The 25,946-nt window shown below is 37.4% G+C and overlaps 1 protein-coding gene across 14 annotated transcripts in view; it reads left to right on the forward strand.

Moving 5' to 3' along the window:
• Positions 1-25,892, forward strand: part of Cacnb2 (calcium voltage-gated channel auxiliary subunit beta 2) — a 308,080-nt gene extending 282,188 nt beyond the window's left edge. For 7 of the 14 annotated variants that reach the window (XM_069990453.1, XM_069990456.1, XM_069990463.1 and 4 more), the window contains 8 exons: positions 3,629-3,762; positions 7,224-7,304; positions 7,789-7,847; positions 15,089-15,198; positions 18,979-19,130; positions 20,545-20,640; positions 21,958-22,146; positions 22,555-25,892. In XM_069990453.1, coding sequence (XP_069846554.1) covers positions 3,629-3,762; positions 7,224-7,304; positions 7,789-7,847; positions 15,089-15,198; positions 18,979-19,130; positions 20,545-20,640; positions 21,958-22,146; positions 22,555-23,046 — 1,313 coding nt within the window. In that variant the 3' untranslated portion in view covers positions 23,047-25,892. Of the gene's footprint in view, positions 1-3,628; positions 3,763-3,906; positions 3,927-7,223; positions 7,305-7,788; positions 7,848-15,088; positions 15,199-18,978; positions 19,131-20,544; positions 20,641-21,957; positions 22,147-22,554 lie in introns of all 14 variants that reach the window. The other 7 variants (XM_069990454.1, XM_069990457.1, XM_069990461.1 and 4 more) reach the window with 3 other exon arrangements.
• Positions 25,893-25,946: the final 54 nt, after the last annotated feature.

Here is a 25,946-nt window from a genome sequence, read left to right on the forward strand (position 1 = left end):
TATAAATCCACATTTGCTTTTGTAAATCAGCAAAAATCGCCCATTTTCTCTTTTAATTATTTTACCAACATAGTGTATGCATTTTAGAAAACCAAAGTTCTATGTATAATAGATAGGTGTAATAGATATGTTTATTTTTTTAACTTTTTTATTTTTTTGGGTCCGGTCGTGGGGCCTAAACTCTGGGCCTGGGTGCTGTCCCTCAGCTCTTCAGTTCAAGGCTAGCGCTCTACCACTTGAGCCACAGCGCCACTTCTGGCTTGAATCGAACCCAGGGCCTCAGGCATGCAAGGCAAGCGCTCTACCACTGAGCTACCTTCCCAGCCCCCAGATATGTTTAATAGATATAAAATATCATTTTGTGGTCATATGTTCATCATTACTAAAAATAGAACTGCATAGAGAATTTAATATACTGATATTTATTAAAATAAATAATTTGATATAATGACTTATGGGGCTGGCAAACTTACAATAAGGACATTGTACTCTAATAATTTCCATATTAATAGCTCAAGTGACCTAAAGGAAAGCTTCATAAGTTTCTGCTGCACATTTATCAAGTGTGGATTGGCTACAATCACAATTTTTATCTTTTTTGCTTTCCAAAAGCCTTATCTATAATTCTCCCTACCTGTTGCTAGACCAAGGAGTAATTTCCACTTCAAAACCTGCATAACAGGGTAGTAGAAATTTGTACAATACATATAACCACATCTACACACGTGTATATACTTCACACCTGAACTCTGTTCAACTAAACATAAGTTGTAAGATTAAGCCAAAAGTTAAATTTCAAGAAATGTTCCATGGTTAGCTATATAAACAAACAAATATGCTAGTGTGATAGGATGAGAAAAAAAATATTTTCAAATGGATACAAGTATTTTTTCCTGAGTAAATAGTATTGTTGCCAAAGTACAGAATAAATAAGAAATTCAGAATAAGTAACATCTCTCAATAAAAGAACGAATGTGGAATAAAAAGAACCGTGCTAGGAATGGCAACATATAGAATAGCTATAATCCCAGGACTGTAGCGACAGAAGCAGGATCATCTTGAGTTCAAGGCCAGCCTGGACTACATAGTCTCAAGATAAAACCATAATTAACAAGCAAAAACAAAACTATACAACAAAAGGTCTGGGGGCATGGCTCAAATAATAGAGGACTTGCTCAGCAAGGAAGGCCTGAGTTCAGTTCCCAGTTCTACTGAAAAATAATAAAAAGGTAGAAATTTAAATCCCAAACTCAGGTTATTAGTAACCAAACATCTGGGCAGTGTTAGAGCTGAACATTTATGTATTTCCACTCTCAAGGATTCCCACTGTTCTAACTGAAACAAATCAGTCTAATTTCCATAGCAGATCAGAGTCAATGGACAAATCATACAATCCAGTCTACAAACTCGGTACCAACCTAGGATCCTGTCAACTCTTGATACCCAACTGGATTGAGCTTTGCTTTCAGAAAAGCTCCGAGGATCCTTTGCCTTGAGTGTTGCCTTCTCAAACTGCATAATACATGAAGAGGATAAAGTATTTGGGTATTTACCACCAGAAGGGAAACACATTTTGATATCGGTTAACACTTGTTAGAAAAATTTGAAAATAATGAACCAGCTCCTTTCTTTCATGTCTAGGAAAGTGTTAATGACATAGTTCATTATTGAAATTCAATGCAGTAAACTTCTGGAATTTTTTTCTCTAAGTCCTTTTAGGTTAATTATGTCATGTAATAAGCCCAAAAGTAAACTTCCCTATATGAGCTATTATGTGGTTTAAAAAGCCTTTTAGGTTCAAACACATGGGCATATTTTATGATGCATACTACACACTAAATGTTATAGCTCACCAGTATGTATGCATAGACAAAGAGAAGGTACATTTACTAGGTAAAGCCTGTCTAAATACCTGGAATTCATTCAATCTATTATTACCTTCATTTTGTAGAAAATCAGACCTCCTCTATTATGCAAGCAAAGCTGGTCTTTGTAACACTGGGTAAACAATGCCAGGTATTCACTCTATCACAGGCTTTCAATCTAATCAAACAAAAAAAATAAGAAACAAAAAGGAAATACAAGATCTGAATTTTCAAAAGGCTGAGTCATCTAATATCTGTAATAACTGCAACACTGAACAATAATGTGATGCCTATCAGATGATCTCTGGTCCTTTGAAAAGGATAGAAGAGGCTGAGATGAATTCAGCTACCAATACAGAAAATGGTAGCTTTGTTGCAATACTAGACTAGCTGTTATTCCAAATGGCAATTTGTTCCTTAAATGTGAATGTACTGCAGTTACGTTAGCATTTTTAAAATGCTTTTCTGGACTAAATTTTCTTCTCCTTGACCTAATCTCAGATATCCGAAGTAATCTTCTAGCAGGCTTCCCTGTATTATGTTCTTCTGCATCCAGACACTGAGGCCATGACCATAGTTGAGGAAGGCAGTAGGGAATGAAAATCTATCCAAATTAAGAAGGGACCTCACTGGAGGGCAGCACCATATAGAAACAAGTGTGAACTCTCTACTACACAAGACCTATGTTCTGAGTCCTGTTGCTACTGAGGTTTTGCCAAGAAAAAGTCCTTTAAAACCTGTGAGTTCAGCTTTTAAATCTTAAATGAATACATAAAAAATAAAATTCAAGGGTGGAGGGTGATCTTAAAAGTACTTCCAACTCTACAGTTGATAAAATCTGAGTGATTCCAGGTGGAACAATGTATAAATTCCAAAGTGAGATTTTACATCATTTTTTAAAAATAATTTACCACTATTAAGGACTTATATTTTCAGGTTGAAATTTTTCAAGTGGAAGCATGCTGAGCAACAAACTTGAAATGGCTTGTTGACAGATGAGGAAACCAGAGGCACATTCTCATGGGTCTTTATACCCATCCACTTGGTCTCTTATGTAATATCCAGTGGCTTTATAAATCACCAGAGGTTTTTCATTTGGTTTTCTGAGATTGGATTCTTTCGAATATCATTAGATCCAGTGTTTTCTAATTGGCCTTCAGTGAGGTCTGAGAATGCATACATCTTGAAATCCTTTCATTCCTGCTCATCCTGGAACCCAATCTGATAAATGATGGGCCTGCTTATATGACTTCTCTGCACTGCATGGATTGAATTCTTAATTCTTTCTCTTACATGTCTGTTGTAATTTCAGTGAAGCTTTTCACATGACTCTTATTAATCAGTAAAATAAGAAATCTGAGACACTGTGTCCAACAATCCCAATTCAGCTGTCTTTTTTTTGTTGAGATATTGTACCAAGTGAAGCCAAGTATATTCTGTACTATACTTTTATACCATTACTATGGAGAGTATTATATCTGAAATTACAAATTAAAAGTGTTTTCCTAAAATATTCATGATTTCTAGCACACAACTGTTTGCTCAAGCAGACTGTTCTGGTGAGGGAATCTTTCGATTTTATTAGGTATGATTACATTGAATTCTTAAAATTCTGAACTTTTAAATTTTACTTTGTGTACTGTGTTGAGAACTCACAATAGATGGTTTACAGTGGTTAGTTTATTTGCTTTCATTTTATTTTTATAACCTGTCTTTCCTTTCCTGCCCACCTGATGTTTTTTGAATTGTTTGTCTGTATATAGCTATAGACATAGATGCTACTGGCTTAGATGCAGAAGAAAATGATATTCCAGCAAACCACCGCTCCCCTAAACCCAGTGCAAACAGTGTAACGTCACCCCACTCCAAAGAGAAAAGAATGCCCTTCTTTAAGAAGGTAACATGAACTTCCCAGCTCCCATTGTCCACCTGCTCAACTGCACTGCGTCACATTTCTAGTCCTGTTGATTGTCTGCGTCTTTTGACAAGCCAATAACATGCATGCTCTGTTATTCTTTGTTTCTTTTCCATGCTGCTGTAGCTAAGCAGAAGCAGAAATCGGTAAGTTTACATTGACATAAGCTGTGTTTATCCTGCCACTGGCATCATTAGCATTAATTCCCAGTTTTATTAAATAATTTCTGTCCTAAGAAACAATCTATCAGCCATGAATTGAGTCCATGCATTTCAAAGCAACTAAATTTAGTAGTGACCTGTTAAAACATCATTACAGTACTTATCCTTTTTGATGGAATAATATCTACCACTAAGGGAATTTATTTAAACATTCAAGGATGTCCAACACTGACAATTCTATATAATGCACCTCAACTGTGCATGCTTATACTGTCTTTGTCTCTTGCTTTTTTCCAGAAATTTAATTTATAATCAAGCATAATAAAGCAGTTACTAGAGTCTGATTTATGATATCCAGATACATAGCTTGTTCTAAAAAAAAAAGGTTATTCAAGTTTTAATTTAGTCAGTATTTAAACTTCTAATCCACTAGGTGCAAAATCTGCAGATGAACAGGACCAATGGAAAACTGCAGGCTTGTTTTGGCGGTTTACTGTGAGTTTTTCCTATTGTCATATATAAATACTCTTCCCAATGTTCTTGCTATCTCCATCAGTCAGATCTCAGCATCTCACCTGTTGGACAATGGGGCTGGTGGCCATGTATAGCGCCTTTGCCATTGGCCAACCAAGATGCTACATACTGATGATACCTACCCCCTGACTGGAAACTCCCTGGAATTCCTCTTTAACAGATAGTCTGTTTCCTCTTAATGTATTTTGTAGCTACAAAGAATTATTTTTTAAAGGAACATTCGCTCCCCCTTCGATTTCTCTTTCCCCCAGCTTTTACATACCACTTTCCACAGCTACTATGCTGTCTTTTAAACTCATATTTCCCAAATGTCATCAAGTCCTATACCATGGGTAGATTCTGACACAGACACACACATACGAAGTAAAACCTACTCTCTCCCTGAGACTTTTGCTCTGCAGTAGAGCTCTAAGGTTATTAATAAAATGTCAGCTATTAAAACTATTTTTTTAATTAGGATTAAGAAGAGAAGCCCTCAGTATTCCAGGTAAAACTTACCAACACCTGGATTGATGTGTTAAGCTCTGGTCCTACTTCCACATCATAGCTAAAAGTTGCAGCCAAATAACAGTGTCCATAGTGTGGACATTTAGAATATCAGCACTGCTCAGATGATCTAGATTTCGGAGACTAGCAACATCACCTAAAACCAAGATATTATTTTGAAATTTGCTTGCTCGTACATTTCTAAACTTCGAAATAATTATCACAAAATAGGGTTTTTAAGAAAGGGGTAAATAAAACTGTCAAGTTTGATAGGGCATAAAAATATCACTATTCCATCAAATAAGGTAATTTCTGTAGCTATCCTTATTGACTAAGAAGTCGATTGATTCCAGCATGGGTAAACCATTATTAGATGTCAGAGACAGATCAAAGGAACCAAAAAAAACTATGAAATAACTGGGCCACTTAGGACTTTAACACTTGTAATAAAATTTGTTAGCTGTTACTAAAATGCATGCCATTTATATTCCTAATTATAATGGTGAAAGTTGTTCTTATACTGTATAATTATAAGGACTTAGTTTCCAAACATTTTCAATATAATCCCAGGTGATATAAAATGAATGATAAAATATAATAATTTGGTAAATATGCTTATGATGCCTTCGGCACTGGTATTCATTCTCTTATGTTCTCAATGATGTAGTAAGCTTCAGTGTAGAGTCTGGGGCAGGGGAGAGGGAGGGACAGAATCAACCTGACAATCCATGAGATTTGTTTTCTGTGTTTTAGATTGCTTTTAGGTGGTGCTTGTGTGGCATTTGTGCTGTCACTGTATGTTTGTCTTGCTTTTTCTTTGGTTCAAAATTGTATTTTACCTTTATTGTGTCTATTAAAATAATCTGAGTGCTAAGTAAAATTTTATGCAATCAATGTGACAGCACAATCATGGTTAATATTTTTCTCCCCTCTTATCATTCAGTCTACAACTACTAATAAAATCTCAGATGGAAGCTTTTGAATTTGAAATGCTTTTTAAACCTTCCCCTTCCCACAGGTACACTGCAAATTTAACCTGAAATAAAGCCAGAAAGTTTGCAATTGGCAAATGTTAAGCAATAATGATTTTGAGTGAAAGGGTGATACAAAAAATACATCAATTCATGAAATTCTTAAAAGTAGTTTAAAGAATATTTTTCTTTTGGTGCATGTAATTCTTTAAGATACTTTTTCTTTCATACACTGCTTAATCCAGATTCCTATAAAGCTAAAAGCAAATAATTTCCTTATCCTAGTGGCAAAAGCCTTATCTATTGCTTTTCTTTTCTGCATTAACAAAAAGGTTAACAAAAAGGTTACTGCTGTGTCAATTTACTGTTTTCTGTAACTTTAAAAGAGCCAGTTTTAATATAATGAAACAAATTAGTATTACTTTTATTTTGAAAGAAATTACTTTAAGCAACTAAGTGGAAAAGCATTGACAATTTATCTCTTCCACTGTTCTTCCAAAAGGAAAACAAAAAAACTATTGTACAAGAACATAAATTAGATACATAACAGAAATGCTACCTAAACCAAGTTTGAAAAGCATATGATATACGCAAGTTGACAATGAACATTTTGACGTTCCTAAAGCATGTTGGATATGTTATTAACACATTTATTACCTTCCTTCCAAGACACATAAGCCTTATCTTTGGCCATTATATAGAAATCAAGTGCCCCAAATCCAGAAGTATTATTCACTGCTGTGAACAGTGATTATTGTTATTTGGGACAATACAAGCCATTTAAATGCTCACAATTTAACTGGAATTTTAAAATATTTGACAGTGAAAGTCAGAGTTTTGAGATTCAGGTTTTGTGCAGGTAAGACAAATGTCTAAGCTGCTAAGTAACTATGTTAGAGCTGCTCAATTCTGCAGAAAATTCAAATGCATCTGACAATATTAATTTTCAGTGAGCCTAAAGCTATCCTGCATGAGGCATGTTTTGTTTGTTGTACCAACTATTTTTTTTCAAAAGCAGCACTTCCTGCTTTTGAAACTAACACAACAAAAGCATTTCTTGGGAAGAACAAGAAAATCATAGGCCACTCAGGAACTTGGTAACATTAGAAAAATAAACCCACTAATCTTTAATTGGGTTTATTTAGAATTGAGGCAAGTAGAAAATCATTTTAATGTCTGCAAAGCCAGTGCCTCCTCTAACAGACTGCAACAAGGAGTACTTTGTTATACACAGAATATTTCAGTACCTGATGTTTACGGAAATATCTAAAAGTATTTCCTCTCTTTGCAGACAGAGCACACTCCTCCTTATGATGTAGTACCTTCCATGAGGCCAGTGGTCCTTGTGGGCCCTTCTCTGAAGGGGTATGAGGTAAGTGACTGCTCTGTGTAATGCACTTGATCTTTTCATGCTGAAGTGCCTTGTGGCTCTATATCCTATTCTGAGCTCTTCAATTAGAAACTAAAGAGCTCACAGAAGCAAAACATGTTGCTTTTTGTGCTCTCTCCAACCTGTGATAATGTTGCTTAGCATTTTGCACAGTTTTGTTTTCTTAAATGTTGCTTAGAAGAGTTCTGCTGCCTGCAATTACTAAGTTCAGGAAATAGTATTAAATAGAGTGACCATGAAAGCACTTGTTATCATTAAGCCACTATGAATATTGGGAACATTCTTTTTAATTGTTATTTCATCAGAACTAAGAAACAGAACATATAATATCACATGCTGTGTTTTCCAAAGACAAAGCAAAGACAAAGTTAGGTTTTCAAGCAGAATTGGCTTATCATAGTAGGAATAATTTTATCATACTTAGTAATACTTTTATCATTTTATTTTATTGTTTGCCTAATTGCAGGTCACAGATATGATGCAGAAAGCACTGTTTGATTTTCTAAAACACAGATTTGAAGGGCGGTGAGTATTTCAAAAGATTGATTTTTGTGTATTTAAGAGTGACCACACTGGGCCGGGCGCCTGTGGCTCACACCTGTAATCCTAGCTACTCAGGAGGCTGAGAACTGAGGATCGAGGTTCAAAGCCAGCCCAGGCAGGAACATCCGTGAGACTCTTTTCTCCAATAAACCACTAGGAAAAAAAATGGAAGTGGAGCTGTGGCTCAAACGGTATGAGCTGAAGAGCGCAGGAATAGCGCCCAGGCCCAAAGTTCAAACCCCCCACAACTGACAAAAAAAAAAAAAAAAAAATAGAGTGACCACACTGTGGTGGGACAGAAAACATCTTCTGATGTCTGAATAATGACAAGAAATAGGTCTCAATCAGTTCAATTCAATACAGTAGGTATTTGTGAGATCCGCTTTGCACACAAGGTGTAATTCTTGCATCTGGGACCATAAACTGAACTTGGCCTGGCACTGCTAACTAGTCTCACTCTCAATTTGTGACCCATCTGGCCCTTGCTGCTTCTCAGATGTCAGAACTATACCTTCTTCCATTCAACTTCCCACTCTTCCAAATGACTTTACTACCGTCTCCTCTCACTGCTTAGACCTTTACTCTCACCATGCACAATAAATCTTTATTCCTGTCTCACTAAGAAAATAGAGGAAACTAGAGTGTTCCTGAGTTCCCACCAGTACACCCATTCCCATCTACTTGCTTATCTGATCTTCTGCATTTTCCCTTAGGATGTCCTTTGTAACAGCCAACCATATCCTATTCCCCAACTCCTTCCCATTCATACCATCCAGATGTGGCCATCAACATCCTCTATTCTTTCTCATCAGTACTTCCTGTTTTAATAGGAACTAACTACAACTGGGCGCCAGTGGATCATGCCTAATCCTAGCTACTCGGGAGGCTGAGATCTGAGGTTCATGGTTCGAAGCCAGCCCTGGCTGGCAAGTCCAGTGACACTCTTATCTCCAATTAATCACCAGAAAATGGGAAGTGGCTCTGTGATGTAAGTGGTAGGATGATAGCCTTGAGCTGAAGAGCTCAAGGACAGTGCCCAGGCCCAGAGTTCAGCCCAATGACCAACAACAACAAAAAGAAACCATATACAAATCTGACCCTTCGGACTATCTTATTTCACTTTTTAGGCAAAATAGCAAAACTCATTGAATGGGTGGTGTATAGTGCGATTGCCTTCTTTTCTATGCTCTTAGGTCTATCCAGTTACATTTTTCACCAATACTTCTTACCACCAGGGAGGGCTACAGAGCCAGATACCTGTCCACATAAGTGCCTCTGCACATTGCACTTGCCTATGCCACAATACACATCCTCTTTCCCTTCTTACTTTTTCTAGTGTAGTGCTCTTTCACATATTTATTTTGTTTGTTTTTCTCTAACTAGAATATAAACCCCATGAAGGCAGGGGTTACTCCCCCCACTTTTTGTTTTTGCCAGTCCATGGGGTTTTGAACTCAGGGTCTGGGCTCTGTCCCTGAGCCTCTTTTGCAAGGCTAGCACCTACCACTTGAGCCACAAGCCCACTTCTGGCTTTTTCTAAGTAGTTTCTTGGAGATAAGAGTCTCATGGCCTTTTCTACCCAGGCTAGCTTTGAACCACAATCCTTAGAAGATTTACAGGTTTGAGTCACCAACACCTGGCTCTTTTTTTTGGGGGGGGGGGGGAGGGAGGGGAGCCTGGGTGTTGTCTCTGGGCTCCTTTTGTTCAAGGCTAGTACTCTACCACTTGAGCCACAGTGCTACTTTGGGCTTTTTCTCTGATTAACTGCAAAGGAGTCTCACAGACTTTCTTGTCCAGGCTAGTTTCGAACCTTGATCTTCAGATCTCAGTTTCCTGAGTAGTTAGGATTACAGGTGTGAGCCACCAGCACCCATGCAGGGTTTTGTTTTGTTTTGTTTTTAATGCGTTGTGAACTGTTGTACTCTGAATGTCTGAATACAAACAAGAGATAGAATCAATGCCTCTTTGCTAGAGAAAGGCAGGTGTTGAAGTAACTGTCCCTCATCTGAAGAGCTTTAAGTTGAAACATATAGAAGCAGAATATAAATGAAACATGCAGTATGGCACATAGATGTCCAAAATGTAGGTAATATGGGGAGTGAACAACACTAATTTAAAATGTCCCCATCCAAAAAAGATTTATAAATGGTCTTACCAACTGTATCAAGGTATGACACAGAATTAGGTGTGAGGCAAGCCAGCCTGAGGTAGTTAAGCACCTACACAGAGAATGACTGGTAGCAAAACCAGAGGTCACTTGTAGAATAACTTGTCCATGAACATTGACTGAATACTTTCCCTGTCTCATCTTCTTCTTCCTCAGCTTGCCCCAGCAAATCCTTATTGAGTATATATCCTAAGTGTTAAGCATTGTGAGGAGCTAAAAATGGCAAAGATCTTGACTTTATGAAGCTTACTTAAAGTCCAGTGAAAATCATCCTTAAAGAACTAATGGTTGGCAATAGTAAAAGTTAATTCAACTCCTGAATACCAGAAACATGAGTCCAAAATAGAAACCTTAGATTTAAACTAAGAATACATTATAGAAGACCTGGGAATATACACGTTTAGTGGCGTTTCTCCTTCGTGATCTCTTTCTTTGTTCTACAGCATTAGTATAATAGCTTTTATCTGTGGGTTTCAGTGAGTTTTAAGATTTAAAATATAGTATTTTCTAGACCATTCCTATACCTACAATGATTTCTAATTTATACTGACTTTCAATAGAGGAGGCAAAAGCAAGGAGGAAAATGTTTACTGCAGAACAAATACTCTTAGTAAATGACCAGGAAGTGAAAGAGGCTGGGAATGTTGGCTCATGGCTGTAATCCCAGTTACTTGGGAGTCAAAGAAAGGGAGAATGGAGTTTTGAGGCCAGCCTGGGGGAAAAGCAAGATGTAGCTCAACAAGTAAGCTAGCATGCATGGAAGGGCAATCCCCAGGAAAACAACCATAGCAAAAATAAGCCAATGAATAAATAAGACAAACTGTTTCAAGGTACAAAAAAATTGGGTATTTACAATCTGCCTAAACAAATTCTCCTACTTAAGTTCTTTTTATGTCCCATAACTTTATGAAATACCTTTGAATTTGTACCAAGAAATATAGTCTGGATTGGTCTAAGAATGCCAGGCACTAGCCAAGGATAAAAGGCATACCTAATCTACCAAATTTCCCGTTTATTCCTTAGTCTTGGCTCTGTCATTTGTGACAGATTGGAAATGAGCATGCATTCCTCAGTTAGAATAGACATATGCTGTCCATAAATGCTAACCCACTGTCGTTTTTTCAATGCCAAAGATGGAGAAATGGGATGGAATTTATTGACTTACCATCTTGAGTTAAAGCTGAGCTTGTTTTGAATTTGGGAAAGAGATTTCAGTCAGACTTATATTCTGGGGTATCAGCCATCCAGACTGATTTCCTTGAGGAAACAAATATCTGTTAGATCAATCTATTATTTGTGGTCCAATGTCATTTATATATGGCATTAGTAATTAATGGACACGTCTTAGCTCCTCTGGAGTCACAGAGCTGGTGCTCAACAATCTAGGGCTGTGATCACCAGTTAAAGCTTCTCAAAGCAAGTAAGAGACCATAAAGTAAAATTTCAAAAGACATAGAAACTTCTTTATTTCATAACCATGGCAACATATCCAGAGTGACTATAATTAAATTGGGCAAAACAAAACAGCAACAAAAGGTGAAAAGTCATCAGGAACTTCAGGCATGTGGGTATACATGACATTCTAAAACAGAAAATTAAGTCATTAAGTAAATACATTAAAAATGTTTCTAAACCCACAAGGAAGAAACTGAAATGCTGATGATAAAGATGTAGACAATCAAGAAATTATTATTCTGTTCTGAAACTCAGTTAAATTCACTGTGGAACCCTTAGAGAGTTGTTAGACCACTATTCCATTTTTTTTAACAGCTTAAATATGTCAGGTTGAAAAAGAAATTATTGACCATCAACTTCTTTGTGTGCAAGAGCAGCCTAGTTAAAATTGGATTGGCCTTGACCAGCTGTGTCATGGAAAAACTCACTCCTCAGATTCAGTTTATAGAATAATGACGGGTAATTCACTAGCAAATTGTAAACCAGAAGGAAAGCTACCCAATGGGATAAATTGTTTTCTTTCCCAGGGATTTTGAAAAGGTTAGCTCTAGCACTGTGGCGTCTGCAATTCAAGAGATGCTATATACACTGTTGCCAGGATTTTCTGTAAGGAAAATCATATTGGAATTCAGAAATTCTGGGAAACATCACTTTTTTTTTTCCTTAGATGTAATATTTCAAAACTGGTGCTGTCCTACCCTGCCTGGATATTCAAATCATCTGAAGCATTTAAAAAAAAAATCCAAAGGCCCATATGCCACCCTTGACTAAATGAGACCAAATCTACAGAGCATGAATGGATGTCTATAACTTTAAAAGCTAATATGGCAATTCTGAGATACTGTGAAGGCTGAGATAGGGTCTATGTATACTGCGCAGGCTGGACGCAAATTCCTGTGCTTAAGGGATCCTTTCCCTCAGTTTTTGGGCAGATGGAAGTACAGGTGTGTGGCATGATAGCATCTTGAAGAATGTGACATATAGTGTGTACTCCTGCACTGAAACAATGGCTCCCTCCACAGCTATGCTGGATCAACAGTAGGGAATCATATTAGCTGACTTAAGCTGGAGCTTCCCAGAGGACTTCTCCCTACCTACCCATCCACCTGCATAAACAAAAGAAATAAAAATAATCACTAGTAGGCCTCAGATGCTCCTTCATTTAGCCTAATCTCATTTATGAGTGAACTGTGAAATAATAATGAAACAATCTTTTTTTCTTTTTTTTAAACTTATGGGCTCGCTTTCTCCTCTACCCCCTCCCTCTCATTCTGAATCAAACCCAGGGCTTCACATATGCTAGGAAAGTACTGTTCTATCAGCTACCTCTCCAGCCCTGATGGCTGTTTTATAAATACAAAATCAGATTGTCATCAAAGTACAAATAGGTTAAAAATAAAAAAAAATTATAGTCCTATAATAAAAACTATTGGTATTTATGACATGAGTGAATCTTAAACCTGTCTCATAAAGTTTTTCAAGAGAATTTTACCCCAAAAGCCTATGTGCATATGACTCCATTTGTATGACATTGTAGAAAAGGCAGATGGTACAGAACACCTATAAGCTCTGCGGGTGCCCTGGAGGGAGGATTGAACACAAAAGGACAGCAAAGACGAATTTTGGGAATCTTAGGACAATTCTCCATGAGTTGGTATAAACACATGGCAATATAAACCAGAAAGAAGGAAAATGCCCTGTACAGACAGCGGTCACTTTCAACTATTTCAGCTACATTTTTCTTAATATATATTTCCTAGTTAACTCTATAGTGCTTAATTTGCTGCTTGAGTTTTCAGTGGTACATATTATCTTCTAACTTGCTGCCAAGAAGAATATTGACCTTTCAAGCCAATTTCTCCCCTTTTCCCAAACACTCACACTCATACTGGTACCTGTCTCATCCTCCGGTATCCGAAAAGTTAATGTTGACAAATTTTTAGATAAATGCATGTTTGCATCCTGTGAATATTTACACAGCTGAGGGGGAATGGAGACTAATGCCGAATGTATAGAAAATGAAAATCTCTAAATACAGAAAAGTAAAATTAATGACTCACCTCACTATAAGTCAAAAATTATCCATGTTTTTGAGCCTCTTTGGGAGCATTCTAGACTCTCTCCCTACCAGGCAATGTTCTGGGATGCCCCCTCCATCATTATTCTTGGCCACTGCTATCAACTTCTTTTAGAGTTCATATACCTCTTGCCTAGAACTTTGGACTTTGTCAAGATTTCTTCTGATACTTTAGCCAAAAGAAAAAAAATTTTTTTAAATATATCTTGAATACCTCTTCTAGAAAGAAGACATGTCCCAAGACGCTGAATGTCAAAATGTCTTGTTTAACTGGTTTAAACAGTATAGAATTTAGCTGGATAGTTTTCCTTCTGATATTTGAAGGCCTTTTTTTCTCCATCGCATTCCAACTCCCACTGTAATTAATGTGAAGTATAAAGCATTCCAATTTTGGACCCTTCAAGACTTGTTCTTCTCTGGAAGTGTTCTTTACTGTTATGAAATGTATAACAGGTCTTGCTGTGGATCTTTTTGTCACTGAATAAGATAATCTCAGTTTGACAATTTAGATAATTCTGAAGTTCATCCTTTAGTTTCCCCTGCTGTTTACTTTTTTCTCTCTTCCTGAACTTCTGTTCTTTGGAATTTATCTCCTAATTGATTCTTTTATTAGCTTTCTGCTGCTTTTCATCTGTTTTGTTTGTTTGGGTAACTCTTTTGGAGATGTCTTTAACTGTGCTCTGTAACCCTCAAATTTTGATGGTCAGTGTCATATTTTACTTCTAAAAATGCTTTCTTATTCTGATTTCTTACATATAAATTTGTTCTACTTTCATATAGCAGCCATTTAGCTTTCAATACCCTCTATCTTCTCTTCATAAAAATCATCAAAATTTTTCATCCTTCATGAATTTTTATTCCTCTCTACCACTGGACTTATAGCTCACCAAAAGAGGACCTAGGGTGCCTTGTTCTGCTTGATGCTTGTCACAGCAGTGAACTAAGCCACAAGGCTGAAGAATCTTGGTTTAAGAATCTAGTTCAGGGGCTGGGAAGGTGGCTCAGTGGTAGAGCGCTTGCCTCGCATGCCTGAGGCCCTGGATTCGATTCCTCAGCACCACATAAGCAAAAAGAAAAAAGCTGGAAGTGGCACTGTGGCTCAAGTGGTAGAGCGCTAGCCTTGAGCTGAAGAGCTGAGGGACAGTGCCCAGGCCCAGAGTTCAGGCCCCACGACCGGACCCTCCCCCCCCCAAAAAAAGAATCTAGTTCAAATCTCAGTTTTGCCATTACTAGGTACATAGTTTTGGTAAATAATCTACCTATGGTACATTTTTTATTGGCACAAGCGGGATAATAAAATCCTATTGTAAGATTTTGAGACAATTTAAATAAAGTGCTTAATATATATGTAGTACTTCATAATTAACCAATAAATGCTAAGCAAAGCAGGTGCAAAGAAAACAAGTAATTAAGTATTCTAATAGCTAGTTTGAAAATATCATATACATATTACCTGGTAATCTGAGGACATGTGCTTCTGTCCCTTTTGAATTAGACTAATAGTCTGTTATTTTTCTCCAACAGGATATCTATCACAAGGGTCACTGCTGACATCTCCCTTGCCAAACGATCAGTATTAAACAATCCCAGTAAGCATGCAATAATTGAGAGATCCAATACAAGGTCAAGCTTGGGTAAGTGTGCAATAGAAGTCTGCTACATTGGTGAGTTTAAGCTGTATGAAAAATGTCAGTGAGCAATCTAACTAGATAATTCTAGGTACCAAAAAAAGAGACATCTACAATCTTAATGATTTCATAAATATGGAAAGACTGGTTATGATAGTTTCAAGTTAAAAACTCCACATGCTGTTAGCATTGACGTTTTGGTTCCAGTTTGTTTTCATTCATGTCGGCTGAATACCTGAACAAAATGTTATTCAGAATGAACAAAATGTTATTCAGAATAACATGTGTTTTGGCTGTTTGTTGTTGATCTCAGCACTTTAAAAAACTATAGGGATTTTGATTACTGTGTTTACAGCGTGGTGGTTGAAAACTGCTTATTAATGTGCTGGTGGATCTAATTTAGAACCTTTCACAGCAGCTATTTCATCTCTCTAAAATCTCGTTATATTACTGGATTGTTCGGTTTGGGGTTTTATAAAGTAGATTTTCTAAGAGTTGTGTGAGATACATGAGGTTAGTTTGTTCCTTGAGTGGCTGGCTTTTAACAACATAAGTTTTAGTTTACTCTGAATTGTGGTTATGTAGTAATAAGTTTAGTACATAAAAAACTGTTTTATCATCATTCCCTTACTGATGAGATTTAAGTAATATGGGTTTAGAAATGTGAGGGGAAAACTAACTTACAATTGCATTCTCACACTATTTGATTTCCAAAGGAATTGCTACAAAATAATTATGCCACAGATTCAAGTGATTACCAAAGTCAAGTCATTTATTTAGACTCATGAACTGAATCAGTGAGATTGGTTGCTAAGACTCCCTACAACTATTGATATATTTTATTGAGCATATATGCTAGATAACAAATAGCATGTAAAGCCTGGAAATAACATGAATTAGGTGAAGCCCTTCCTACCCACAGTTTTCAGTACTGATAAGAGCCACTGGGCTACAAGGTGACTGAGAAAGTGGTCTTCTACTGAGCTGATGAGCAAATACTGCAGGAGATGCAGGCCACCGGGAAAGGCTTCCAATGAGCTGGTGTGAGACTTGGAAGCATGATGAAGTTTAACCAAGACAAATAAGGGTTTAAAGCAGTCATAATGATTACAGTAGATTATGTTTCACCTTGGCTGAAGTGTAGAATTTAAAGACAGGCAAGAAAAAAAAAAAAAAACTCTTAGTTTGGAGCTTAATGTTAAAGGCTTTAGAGAACTATGTAGCTTTAGGCGTTCATTCACAATTATCTCCCTAGTAGGTACTAGGCATTTTACAAATGCTAGAGATGCAGAAGCGGACATAAACCTTATTCTCAGAATTTTTGTTTCATGGGAAAGACATGGACTAATACTTACCAATTTAAATAAACGTATGAATCTATGATTGATCAATAGCTGACAGTGTGCTGAACCAGCAGACCCAAGGAATAAACTGAGAACAGAGGGTTTGGGGAAGTTAATGGGAGATTAACACAATGATTCATGTGATAGTTACCGTATTGGTAACATTTGCCTCAGGTGGTTTCAAAGCCAAACAAACTAGCCAAGGACCGTGCTTTTTTCCTTATGGTCTCCTTTCATCTACCCACATAATTATTATCTCACACCTGTTTTATCAAGTAGATTCATTAGTGTATTATGAATATAAAAATGATATCAGGATTCAAGTAAGGTCTAAACATTGTAGTTCTGGTCTATTACATCTCTTAATTTCTCAGAAGTTTTGCTAATTGCAACATATTGGTATAGTCTGTGGTTCTTAAACTGGTAAGTGCAGATAGAAATTGAGTTTGATGGGTTTTTTATTTTTTTCTTTTAGCCAGGACTGTTTCATTGGTAGTAGGTTATTTTAAAGCTAGTACTACAAGCAGCGTGAATTCAGTTTTCTTAAATTCATTCAGATAAATAAAAGGACTTATTTTATGGAGTAAATCATTAGTGATTTTTAATGTAATTTTTCTTTTGAAATACGGACTTTGAACTCAAGAACCTCATGTTTGCTTGGAAGGCAATCTACATTTGAGCCATGCTATCAGTCCTTGACTTGGTTTTTCTAGAATGATATATTCGCTAAAATAATCTCCAAGATGGGCATGATGAAACACATCTAGCACTTTACAAGTTAAGGCAAGAGGAGAATAAATTTTGAGAGTGGCTAAGGCTACAAAATGAGACCCTGTCTTAAAAAAAAATCATATATCCATATATATAGGGATACAGGTGGATCCATTGCAACAATAAGATGTACAAGTCATTATGTCGAAAAACAAAGTCATTATGTCGAAAAACAAACTTTACAACTTTGGTGGGGGGTGATGGGAAGGGGAAACAAAGGAGGAGGCAACGATGCTTGATAAGAAATGTACTCATTACCTTGCCCATGTAATTGTAACCCCTCTGTACAGTATTTTCACAATTTAAAAAAATCATATATCCAGCAAATACCTGGTGTAAAGAGAAATTTGCTGGCCTAATGGAGCCTATGGAATTGTTCTCCATGATTGCAGTGGGAAATGCAAGGTATATACTATCCTTTATAGAGCTAAACTACCTTAATATGTTAACTTCTGGCTATTTAAATTATTAAAAGTAAAATTTTAAAGTTAGTTGCTCATTCATGTTGAATGTGGCTAACAGCTGTCTCCAAAAACAAAAAACCCAGGCAAAGAAGCTCTAAACACAAACCCCAGTACCATCAAAACAAAAACTATGAGGGATTAGGATATGGATGTAGCTCAGTGGTATAGCACTTGCCTCACAAATGCAAGGCCCTAGGTTCAAACTCCAGGACAAAGAAAATTGGAGAGCCTTTGTTTCAGAATCTCTGGAGAGAGAGCAGTCCCATCTTCTTGAGCATTCAAGTAGACTTTCATATGCTTCATTGTTAAGTTTTGTATAAAATTTGACTTGGATTTGAGTAGTGCTGTCTTACAGAAACTGCTTTTTCTTAAACATGGATATTACATGAGCATTCTTCTGGGAAATGGAAGTGTGGTTTTGGACATGTTTGTTATAGCTACTCTGTCTATACTTCAGTCTGCATGTCAATGGGAAAATAATGGTATAAACATACAAACCACATTTCATAAAAAGAGACGAGATCTATCTCATACAACATTTTATAAAACAAAAAAAAACACTTCATCATCAAAACATGGAGAGTCTTGGTGTCACTGAAAAGAGAATTCAGGAGTTTGACACAGCAAGATTATAAGCAAGTAAAGTCGACCTTTAGAGAAAACCATGTAGACAGCTCCACCAGTCTAGTACTCCGAACTGTCAGATACAGGGGGTTTTATGATGGCCATTGCTTAGTACTACATTAATAGAATGTACCTAACTGTATTTGGAGCGTTTCCTGAAGAAAGGGAAGGCTTTTCCTGGAAACACCTGACTAGGGAGACCTTGCAGGGTCCCCTCATAACCAAGATGGTAACACAAGGCAACACAATTTTCATTACACACTTGTAAGGTCTTTATCTGATTTTTGCACAGCCTTTCACAGAATATCTGAGCAGAAGATTCACAAACATCTTATAATGGCACTTACTGTTTTCCTCTTGTAATTTTGTCTGTCATGGGGCTAACCCTATCCCCCAAACCCTTCAAGAGCATGATGCCAGAAACAAATTTTAGAGGTAGTCAGGAGCAATTCTTTAAATTCTGAAGGTGTGAAGAAATATTGTTCATCAACTGCATTTCCTACATTGACAATTCTTCTGAAGAATTTTAGATTTAAAAACACTTTAAATAACTGAGTAACTGAACTATGCTTGACCTTTCATAGCTGAAGTTCAGAGTGAAATTGAGAGGATTTTTGAACTTGCAAGAACACTACAACTGGTTGTCCTCGATGCAGACACTATCAATCATCCAGCACAACTCAGTAAAACCTCTTTGGCCCCTATTATTGTATATGTGAAGATTTCTTCTCCTAAGGTAAGTAGGGTTTACTATTGTCTGGTCTGCTATCCAATCATTGCCAGGTCTTAAATGGTATAGCCTTGGAAGAAAGAAATTCATCTAAGCAGCAGAACATGGTTACTTTTCAAGGCTCAGAGCAGCTATTCTTAAAACGTAATCCATCCATACCTGAGGGTGCTCAGGTACTTTTGGAGGTTAAAGGAAGTACAATTATTTGTGATAATACTAAGCTATCTGCCCTATTTGTACTGGTTACAATGTCCAAGTATATGACTCTAAGCATAACTCAAGAGTGTGGAACCAAGCACACTAGCAGTTATTCTATCATCACGCTCTTGTAGTTAAAAATACATTTTTAAAAGCACATTTAATAACATAGTCTATGTATCCTTTGTTGCATTATATAAAGGTCAGCTGCAGCATGCAAAAGTAATCTAAAGGGACTGCACAGTGTGACTGAGTTAGGATCTAAACTACACACTGAATAACAGCTACTTTCATTTGTATCTCAAAGAACAAATCAAGGAAAATACCTTCCTTTTGCTAATACTGAAAATATCATTGTTGATACTAAATAATGAAACATGTCAATATTTGCAGATTTAAAAGAATCAGCTGTTATCATTTGATAAACTTACAAATCACAAATCCATTCCAATTCCAATATAAAACCACAGAACTTAATGAGTTAAGGAAACACCATTTGGTGAATTTGAGTGTAGTAAGAAAGAATATGCACAATTATCTGAAAAGATGCAATTAAAATAGTTCTCAGCAACAGATAGGCGTATTGGTTTTGTTTATTTCAGCCAAAACAGACCACTGTAGCAAACTGAAAAAGAGAATAGTCTTTGATGTTAATATGTAACACAATTTTTGAATGGATTAAGTTCCCAGTATGATCATGTTGGAAATATTGAAGTCATGAGATCCAGTATGATCATGTTGGAAATATTGAAGTCATGAGATAACAAGATTGAAAACTGTTAGCCTAGAAGTAAGTTCTCTGCTAGTGTTTAAAGCTTGCAACAGACTTGTTACTATGTCAACTTTGTGTATAGTCTTTTGATATTTATAACAATCTACCATAAACGACTTGAGCTATTTATAAAAAAAAAAAAAAAAGCTTCCCAACAGCCCAGCATGCCAGTGGCTCACACCTGTAATCCTAGCTATTGAGGATGCTGAGATCTGAGGATAGAGGTTCAAAGCCAGTCCTGGCAGGAAAGTTCATGAGACTCTTATCTCCAAATAACCACCAGAGGCACTGTGGCTCAAGTGTAGAGTGCTAGCCTTGAGCTGAAGAGCTCAGGACCAACGCCTAAGCCGAGTTCAAGTCCCATGACTGACAAAAAAGCTCCCCAATTCAGGAATTAGTAATGCATCTTGTACTTTACCTGAGTATAGATACTCTTCTGTTCTTTTACAGGTCTTGCAAAGATTAATAAAATCTCGAGGGAAATCTCAAGCTAAACACTTAAATGTCCAGATGGTGGCAGCTGATAAACTGGCTCAGTGTCCTCCAGTAAGTTCTCTCCCTAGAGTAGATCTGCTTGAAGAGATCAGAATAAAAAACGAAATAGTTAAATGCCTCTCAGGAGAGAGAATACTCTTACAGTGATACTGCAAAAAGTAAAACTTGACTTTTCCACGATGTGTGCTAAGTATGTACCAGCCAGTGATCATCTCCTTCAAACAGCCTGTATATATCCTTGTGCTTTAATATGAGATTGTGGGTCCAAATATATGTAAATTGTAAATCTTTAGGGTTGAAATATTCATTCACTTCTGACTACAGGGAGCAAGTAGTCTGTTCCCAGCACCTGTCTGAGAAACTGATTTGAGATCATGTAAAACAGTTTTTTGGGTTTTTTTTTGGGTCCAGTCGTGGGGCCTGAACTCTGGGCCTGGGTGCTGTCCCTCAGCTCTTCAGCTCAAGGCTAGTGCTCTACCACTTGAGCCACAGCGCCACTTCTGGCTTTTTTCTTTTTGCTTATGTGGTGCTGAGGAATCGAACCCAGGGCCTCAAGCATGCAAGGCAAGCACTCTACCGCTGAGCCACCTTCCCACCCCCATGTAAAACAGTTTTTAAACTATAAGTTAATCAGGTCTTTAGCTCAGAACACATTGACACTAATCTATACTTCACATATGTTGAGACTACAGATATCTTCTAGTGTTTTCTGGTATAGATATTATAGTGATTTTTAAATTTGGTTTACTTATTTTAAAAACTAAGAGGGGCATAAAATTTTGACCAGGTCAAAATGTTAATATTTTCAGCTACATTTTATGTGCTAGTCTTTCCTCAATCATTTAAATTAGGCTTTTTGCAGTCGTTGTATCAAGATGCTTCTCCCAAAATTTTTTTTGGTGCAGCACTAGGGTACTGTCCCTGAGCTTTTCTGCTCCAGGCTATCACTATACCACTTCTGGCTTTTTTGAGTTGTTAATTGGAGGTAAAAATCTCATGGACTTTCTTTCTAGGGCTTGCTTGAAACAGCAATCTTCAAATCTCTGCTTCCTGAGTAGCTGATTACAGGCATGAGCCACCCAGCAAACTGTTCAGATTTTTATCCTTAGCCATAGTATCACTTATTGGTAACTTTTCTACAATATCATATCCTTCGCGCTCTATTATCCCCTGTACTGTGTGGTTAACCATTCAGTGATAAATTAACAACCAAGATGGTCTGCAAAAGGACTCAGTACCACACTTAACAGGAGCAAATACACAGAGCTACAGCTTACCAGCTCCTCCTTTCTCATATGAGATTGGGGCAGTACAATGGGAACTCAGTTCTGACTGGTATAAGTATGCTGTCTGTAATGTTTGCCTCAGCAGGAGTCATTTGACGTGATCTTGGATGAGAACCAGCTTGAGGATGCTTGTGAGCACCTTGCAGACTATCTAGAGGCCTACTGGAAGGCTACCCACCCTCCCAGCTGCAGCCTCCCCAACCCTCTCCTTAGCCGTACTTTAGCCACTTCAACTCTGCCTATTAGCCCCACCAGAGCCTCTAACTCACAGGTAAGTACAGTTCTTTTTCATGCTCTCCATGGGGGGAGGGGGGAGGGGGGAGGGGCGGAAAAACCTGAGGCGATTCACTGGGGTCAAAACTCAAGACTATCTAATGCTCTCCAAAATAAAACCAACTTTGGTGTGAGTTGTGTAGCTGTTAAAAAACAAAACAAAACACTGATGGGGCTGGGGATTTAGCTCAGTGGAAAAGCACTTGCCTGGTAAGTCAAAGGTCCTGAGTTCAATCCTCAGCTCTGGAAAAACAAAACACTAAATCAAACAGGCTGTAAACAGACTTTTATACCTCACCAACTGCATGATCTTTAAGATAGCAGGCTGTTTGAATTCAAATCCCACCTCTTAGTTCTTTATACGCTGACCTTAGTCAACATGCATGTGTATTCCACTTGCTGCCAGGGTTCTCAAGGTGATCAGAGGATGGATCGTTCTGCTCCTGCACGTTCTACTTCCCAAGTGGAAGAAGAACCCTCCCTGGAACCTGTCAAGAAATCCCAGCACCGTTCTTCCTCAGCCCCACACCACAACCATCGCAGTGGCACAAGTCGAGGCCTCTCCAGGCAGGAGACATTTGACTCTGAAACACAGGAGAGTCGAGACTCTGCCTATGTGGAGCCAAAGGAAGATTATTCCCATGAACATGTGGACCACTATGCTTCACACCGTGACCATAACCACAAGGATGAGACCCATGGAAGCAGTGACCACAGACACAGGGAGCCTCGGCATCGTTCAAGGGACGTGGATCGAGAGCAGGACCACAATGAGTGCAACAAACAACGGAGCCGTCACAAATCCAAGGATCGCTACTATGACAGGGATGGAGAAGTAATATCCAAAAAGCGGAACGATGCTGGGGAGTGGAACAGGGATGTTTACATCCGCCAATGACTTTACCCTTTTGTGTTTTTCCTTTCTCCCCGAGTCTTGTATAACATCAGCCTCAAAATCTTTGGGGTCTTAATTACAATCATATATGATCTGTCTTGTATATTTTCTATTGCTGTTGCATAAGTGGCAATAGCATGAAATAAGAGTATTAATATACATTCTTTTCTTTTGTAAGTGCTATACCAATTGGCTTGGTACAGATGCAGTTACTGTGGTCTTGGATAGCTGCCAACCAGACGATGTTAATGGTATTAAGAAATGTAACCAGAAAAAAAGTGGAAATTTCTTGTTTCATCACATTTTAATACCCAGAAACCTGACTGGCATATCCATTCATTCATGGACCACTGTTTCTTGCTTGTACCTCTGGCTGACTAAATTTGGGGACAGATTCAGTCTTGCCTTACACAAGGGGATCATAAAGTTAGAATCTATTTTCTATGTACTAGTACTGTGTACTGTATAGACAGTTTGTAAATGTTATTTCTGCAAACACCTTATTATATATAATTATATATAATATATATATCAGTTTGATCACACTATTTTAGGGTCAATGCCAAGTCAGCAGATTTGCTTTATGAATTACAGGGACGAGAAATGTCCACATTCAGGAAATTTGTATTAACATTGTCTAAACATCTACTTACCCCATTCTAATGTCTGTACATACTGTAAATATGTGTGATTGCTTGACTTGAACAGGTTTGATTTCGAATGTTATCCTTATAATTTTAACCATAAATTATGGTAAATATAACCAAACTCCAGAGATTGTTCTACTTTATAGAGTCCACACTGATTGTGACAAACACATTCTTAGTAGCTAGTGTCTGTGATAGTCACTGCACTGGAGTATACAAGCCGGAACCCGCTGTGTGTGTGTCTGGATGCAAGAGTGTGTGTGAGTAACTCAGGTGAAGTAGAATGCTGATGACGGATGAAGAAACTAGTGACTGATGTCTGGAATTCTGCCCACCTAGCTTTGTATTGTGCTCTATGTGGCTTTAATAACCCTTTCAGAGCCGGGGACTGTGAGGAAAGCTTGCTGCCAAAGGTAACTAGGAAAAGCATTCATCTGCCGGCTCCTTGTGTTTGCTCGTAGAGAGTAAAAATGCAGGCATCTTGTACTGTGAGTGTTTCACTGGAAATGTACAATCTTTGTGTGTTAGAGTATCTGTTTTAGTAAGAACTGTTTACACAGCTTGTGGAATTATTTCATAGGAAAATAAATTTTTATAACTTCTCCCATTTCATCTTCTAACCTTGCCTATCGTTCCTGTTGTTTATCTCTCAGTCACCTCCTGTTCCACCCCACCACCAATGTGAACAACTTCCCTGTCTGTCAGAACCCATAAGTGCTTCTTATAACCAAAGTTTCTGCTTTTCAGAAGTTATCAGGGCAAAAAGGGGTGACTTGAAGTAAACGTTAAGAATACTTTCCTATTTGGGTCACCTATAAAGGAGAACCTAGAAGACACTATCTCCATTCTTGATTACACTGCTGGAAGCTTGCAATTTTGCTGTACTGAGGCTAAATTTTCTTTTCTATGTCTAAGTGTCCAGTTATGACTGGATAGGTAAGACAGTATTAAGTGTGCATGTCCCAGAAAATACCTAACTTCAGATATATGTATTAAATATCAGCAGTTATAATAACCTATCTTTTGTTTTGCTTCCCCATTATTCCAGGTTCTTGCCAAATATTCTTGCAAGTTTATAAGTAAAACTGTTTTACAATTATTTCCATTATGTCCAAGAAAACAAGTTTTTAAAATGAGTAACTTCATAGTGATTTAATCAACCTGTTAATTAGCTCTGTACTATTTCTAAGAATTTACAGAAGCCAGACACCTGTACTCATAGCTACTCAGGAGGCTGAGATCTGAGGATCGTGGTTCAAATCAGCCTGGGTAGGAAAGTCTGTTGCAATTCTTATCGTTAGTTAACCACCAGAAAACTGGAAGTGGCACTGTGGCTCAAGTGGTAGAGTACAAGCCTTGAGCAAAAGAGCTCAGGGGCAGTTTCTAGGCCCTGAGCTCAAGCCCCATGACCAAAAAAAAAAAAAAAAAAAAAAAAAAAAAAAAAAAAAAAAGTCATAGGATCATTGGGAAACCATATTCCATTTAAAGTTTTTTTATATATTATTTATGATAAGCTTCCATCGTATCAAGATGATCGCCAATCTAATCCTTACCTACATGTTATTTCATCCTAACTGAATTCTTTTAGTATTAACTGCTATTTACCTAACTTGCTGCCCTCACTAAGCCCTTTCAAAGAGTAGTGTTAATTAGAAGCCCATCTTTTAAATTTAGGTCCTGATTCTCAGTTTCTCACTTTACAGTAGGGTAGCACAAATCCACTACACTGAAGGATTTCATTTAATCCCTTCCTATGTGAAAGCTGTAACTGTGGGGATATATGTAAACAGTCTGCAGTGAATCTATAAATGAAATCATCCCTAGGATGATTTACTGACTCAAGGAATGTAAAACTAGTCTTTTCACACAGCAAAGGCTTGATCTTAGCCTACTCAGTTGTAGAATCATGACTTTTGTAGTCAACCTAGGAAATGCTGGAAATGTACTTAATAGTTTTATGGTTTTTGTCATACTCATTTCAGTTTTTCCTTTCTCTACTGCTCATTAAGTTACTGTTACCAAAAGGTGCTGCTACATGTAGGATGTCTTAGTTGTGTTGTACTGTGGAACAATGCCACATTTTTAACACGGTCTGCTATGCATTCCTGTTAAACCATCACTGTCAGCTACACTGAACTGTTTAAAAAGCCTGGTTTAAAGTCATTCATATAAAACAAATAAAGAGCTGGCTTCTGCACTGTTTATCAGTAGTATTAATTGCCATTTTAGGAATGATTCTTGTAGTTGAGAATGTGT

Source organism: Dipodomys merriami, unplaced genomic scaffold (assembly GCF_024711535.1).
Source record: "Dipodomys merriami isolate MVZ:Mamm:240054 unplaced genomic scaffold, mDipMer1.0.p SCAF_4, whole genome shotgun sequence".
Lineage (NCBI taxonomy): Eukaryota > Metazoa > Chordata > Mammalia > Rodentia > Heteromyidae > Dipodomys > Dipodomys merriami.